At 34.0% G+C, this 5,342-nt stretch overlaps 1 protein-coding gene across 1 annotated transcript in view; it reads right to left on the bottom strand.

Annotated features, from left to right (window-relative positions):
* The window catches only part of MAATS1 (MYCBP associated and testis expressed 1), a 66,674-nt gene that overhangs the window by 57,713 nt on the left and 3,619 nt on the right, over positions 1-5,342 (bottom strand). Inside the window, exons 2-5 of the mRNA XM_006905587.3 lie at positions 3,588-3,664; positions 2,916-3,073; positions 2,049-2,132; positions 915-971 (exon numbers count right to left, since the gene is read on the bottom strand). Of these exons, the coding sequence (XP_006905649.1) occupies positions 915-971; positions 2,049-2,132; positions 2,916-3,073; positions 3,588-3,664 (376 nt within the window). The remainder of the gene's footprint in view (positions 1-914; positions 972-2,048; positions 2,133-2,915; positions 3,074-3,587; positions 3,665-5,342) is intronic.

Raw genomic sequence — 5,342 nt, 5'->3', positions numbered from 1 at the left:
ATCATAATTGACAGTTATCTTGAGGACCATTGACATTTTATAACGTATATCCTATGGTATATCTTATAATATGGCATATGATCAGGAGTAACCATATCCTTTAAATGCTGGTCTGGAAGCCAAGCCTTATCTAAATATTCAGAAATTTGAGACTTTAGAAAATTTTAATAAAATAGAAAAGGTTTCTTTTCTTGATCACTTCATGAATACCTTGGATTTTTTTCTCACAGAAATATTAAGTTTTGACACAGAAAAGAATATAGTAAAAATTAAATTTTTAATAAGACATTTTACCTAACCTGCTGCCTTGACTTAAAACAAAAGACTGGGGAACTGCACATTAATCCTAAATTTGGCCCTTGTCTGTTACTTCCCTCTTACCCTGGTTTACTCCCTTGTATGACAAAAACCATGTTTTATTTATCTTTGCATACCACAGCGACTTGTGTAGGTTAGATGAATATTAAATTATAAAATTCTAGTATTCAAAAAATATTTAATGATTGATTAGTTTTCTTGATGAAATGCTGAAAAACTGTTGTCAGATATGTGTGTGTTTCAGGGAAGGAAAAGAAGACATTTAAAGCATTTTTGAACTTCTATTTTTACCATGACTTATAATAAGAAATAGTTTTGATTCTACATCATAACCATTACATACACATGAACATATGTATATATCTATCCAAAACAGAAGTTGTAAGTAAAGAACAACTTACCCTCAATATGCCTGGTGCTTTTGGTTATTTTCTCTTCTATTTCATTTTTTAAAATGATGCTTATGACCCACTAGCAGTTTGTGATTCACAATTTGAAAAATATTGATTTAGAAAACTATCTTCTGGAAACAAATATGGAAGCAAACAACAAATAAAATAAAATAGAAAAAACATTTTAAAATAATGGTTACTTACTTAGTTGCTGCAAAAACAACATTGAGTGGCATCTGTTGATAGAACGGAAGGAAAGGCCTGTGGGGGAGTGGACACAAACATGTGAGACTTTTGCATCGTGTGTTCTCTAAGCCTTCTTCCAACTTTAATATTTGTCCCTTAAAATCAGTGAGCTTGTATGTCAGTGATCCTCAAACTTTTGACATACACAAAACCACTGAGGAGTGGGGAGATTCTGATTTAAAGTACAAATTCCCAAGTCTAGTCCATGAGATTCAGTAGATATAAGGGCCAATGAATCTGTATTTTTAATAAACATTCCAGTGTTTTTTCTACAGATGGAAAACAAGGTACACTTTGAGAAGCAGTGCCATATAGTTGAGCTTCAGCTGGTTGTTAGCTCCCAGCAACGTCTCAAGCCCTGAGACATTCTGAAATTTCCAATAATTTAGTTTTGAAAACTTCCCCCAAAAGTCTAGGAATTTAAGTTAAAAATTTAACTTTTCTCTGAAAAAGTCAATATCATAAAATTCCCATAAAGAGTTTGTTCATAAATAATAATGTATATTATAAATTTACTTTCTCAAGGAAGCTTATGTAGATATGATATCAAGACTATTTTTCTAATTCAGATAAGACCCACAGGAAAACCCTCACTTTATTTTAATTTGGTCTGAGTTTATGATTATTAATCACAAATGAAACAATGTGAACCTTTTGACTATGTTCGGCAACGTTCACACAAATAAAGCAAGTGTCATCTATTTGCTCACTGCACGATGACTGTCATGGTGTCTCTACTATGCCTCACTTCATATAATGACTTCATTTTGTTCTCAAATACACATTCTTTTTTTGCAATTTAGTACCTCTGAAGTCAGACAGACTTTGTTGGAATCCCAACTTTGCCATTTACTAACTTATGTGCTCTTGAGCAATTTATTTCTCCTCCCTTGGTTTCAGCTTCCTTACTGGTAAATGGGAACAATATATGCAATCTTACATTTCTATTGTGAAAATTAATAATATATTTGTAAAGCACTTAAAGTGGTGCCTGGCACATTGCATGCACTTAAAAAATGATAGCTACTATCATCACCATAAAGAGGTTCTCTAATAATATCAGGGCTCGTATTCATTAAAATGACTTTTTACCTTTCAAAATATTTATAACGATTCTTTCCAGTAACTTCGGGATCTTCATAAACTTCTTTGGGCATCTGAAAAGAACTGTCAGTTCTAAAATGAAGCAGGAAAACATTATTCAAGTCTAACACATCATTCTCAAGTATAATTTGTATTTAATATTTCTATATCCATAAAATAGGAAATACAAGGGTATCTCAGACTGAGAGCAAAATCTTCCATAACATGCATCTGACTGACCTATATCTCAGACTAGATATAATTACTTTCCCTGAGCCAGGAAACTAGGAGCTATCAAGAGGAAGTGAAAGTTAAGAAAAGAGTTGATGTATGAAATCCCACATTTTAAAAAATGCCCATTTTTAATTAATAGCACATGCTAATAACAAAGTTTTAAATACAACTTTTTACGCCCAGACTGTAAGGTAGACTTTCTAAAAAATTTACTAAGTATTAACTTGTAAATAATTAAAAGAATAAAGAATTCAAGAGACTTGTCTCTGAAGGTGCTTTGGTTACAAGTCTCCAAAAAATATATTTAGTTACTAGCAGAAAAGTATACTTGTAATTTCTAAGACAGATCAATGGAACACCAAATTCGGTCACCTCAACCTTTGGTGGCATGTCGTCATTTAAAATGTGTGTATATTCATTCCAACCTTCTGAGAACATCTACTAACCCATAAACCTATAACCATTGTGTCTGAATCAGGCTCGTTTTGAACCACGGGGTTAAGAGAGAGAATTTGGGATCAACTGGCCTAGGTATAACATTACAATTGTACATTTTTAAATAATGCAGAATAAATAAATATTTTAATAAGAAAAAATCATTACTGAAAACATAAGTTTAAAAAAAAGAAAGAAAACACTTACGCAGCAAGTTGCCGGAGAGTTTCTCTGTGTTTCTCTTCGTGTCCCTTCCATTCCCGACTGATGAATGGTGGGACAGGATCTGCCTTGCTCCAATATAGAGAATATCTTGGGTAATGGATCAGGTTACTGAACATGGTTCTAAACCTGGGGACTTTTCTCTAATTTTAGGCCAGGGAGGCAGGGAGAAAGAAGACAAAAATTATACCATCAGATTTTCTAAAGCATTTTACTTTTAATGTAAACTTTTTTAAAAGGTACAAAAGAGTGTATATGGCATAGAAAGGAGGGTAATTGGAATATGCATAGAATATCTCTAGAAAGACACCCAAAAAACTGATGACAATGGATGATTATGTGAAGGGGGCAGAAGGTTAGAATTTACTTTATACTGTATATGCTTTTGTACTTCTTGAATTCCTTTAATACAAACATACATTACTTTTCCCGTTGAAATAAATTAGATTATAATCAGTCCTTTAGTCACTACTAGCTAATCAATCCTCACATTAGCCACAAGTATCAAGATGCCTTGTCTCCCAGAAATCATGGCAAAGTAATTTCTGCACAATATAAAATCCAGTGAAGATCTGTTAAATCAATCTTATCAGTGCAGTTAGCCAAACTAGATGGTTCAGGTTGGCTAGACTGCCTTAATGGATGAATTAGACCTACCAGTCTGCTTCGACTCAGGATGGCTTGGATATTTTCCTGTTTGTGGTCTTTCTCACTTGACACAATAAACAACGGATCTGTAAAATAAACAATAAGGTAGTATAAGGAATGGAACATATCTACTCCTAGGTTCAGAATAATGGCAAAACAGTGTAATTTGTTAATTGGAAAACAAATTAGAAAATTTAGATATTGCCTAACTCTGCAACAGCTCATAGCCCTGTTACTCTATCTGCCACCAATGACAATCTGTTAGATACATTTTCTGTGTATTCTAAAGTTGGTTTATAGAATTGGAATGCAAACAAAAGGCCTAATATATTCTCAAGTACCATAGCCTAAACATGCTTTTTTCAATTCTATGAACAAACCACCTTCCGGATCTGGGTAGCCCAGAAAATAGTCCAAGAGGAAAGACTATGTATACATGCACTATGCCCATTTACAAGTGAAGAAACAATAAATTTGGACATCACCTCCCATATTCAGTACAAAAAGAAAATATGAACTCTTAATAGCATGTCATCTCAGAATGGGTAGACAAGATAAGAAAATGTTATTCCTAATAAGAGATAAATAAAATCAGCTAGCTTCAGAATTCATCCCTTAAGTTTAAGTTAATGATGGGACCTTAAGTTATTTCTCCAAAGTTCAACAAAAGATTGCCCTGCTATTATAAATATCTGCTTATTAGATATATCTTTAAAGTGATGAAGACTATGCATGATTTTATACCATTCCTTAAAATCAGACAATTTGATATTAAATTCACAAGCAACCTTCAGAAATAGACTTGATTTCACAAGTAGATATCTAGTGAGAAACAAATACCTTGACCAACTAGTCTAGATGACTTGATATATTTCTACATGTTCTAGGTGTTTGGAACACATCAACAAAGATCCCAACTTCATGGAAGAGGGGCAATAAATAAGAACATAACAAACTAGCAAATTACATCACAGAGTTAGAGGGTAATAAGTGCTACAAAAAATAAAAATGAGGAGAGCAGGATAAGGAAGATTGGGTTACAATTTTATATGGGGTGGTCAGGGCAGGCCTCATTGAGAAGGTGACATTTAAGGAGACTTGAAAGTGAGGGGGTTAGCTATATAGTTATCTGGAAGTAGACCACGCTAGAGAAAACAGCTAGGACAAAGGCTCTAGTGTAGTAGCATGTCTGACGTATTTGAAAAATTACAAGGATACCAATTGGATTGAAACAGAGTGAGAGAGGGAAAAATATTGCACATAAAAAGGTCAGAGAAGTTACAAGGGGCTTAGACCACATAGTGCGTTGTAGGCCACTGAAAAGACTTTGGCTTTTAATCTGAGTGAGATAGGGAACCACTGCAAGATTTGAGGCAAGGACAAAACCTGACATATTTTTAAATATTCATTGTGGTTGCCTGGTTAAAAACAGACTGCAGGGAAGCAGTAGAAGAGGCAGGGAGAACTATTAGGAGGCTCAGGCAGTAATCTAAAAGAGATGATGGTGCTTTGCACTGCACCATGGTTGTAGCAAAGAGAAGTGATGAAAAGTGGCAAGACTCTAGGTATATTTTTAAGTTAGAGCAGAAAGGACTTGTTAATAGATTGGAATGGTGTGAGATAGATAGAGGAGGCAATGATGGCTCCAAAATTTTTGGACTCAGCAAATAAAGGATAGGGTTGTCATCAATTGATAGAGGATAGCCTGTGATGGAGCAGATTTGTGTCTATTATCAGGAAAGCATGTCTATTACATGTCCAGGT

This window comes from Pteropus alecto, unplaced genomic scaffold, assembly GCF_000325575.1.
Source record: "Pteropus alecto unplaced genomic scaffold, ASM32557v1 scaffold251, whole genome shotgun sequence".
NCBI classification, from domain to species: Eukaryota; Metazoa; Chordata; class Mammalia; order Chiroptera; family Pteropodidae; genus Pteropus; species Pteropus alecto.
This window is presented reverse-complemented; position numbering and strand designations above follow the sequence as displayed.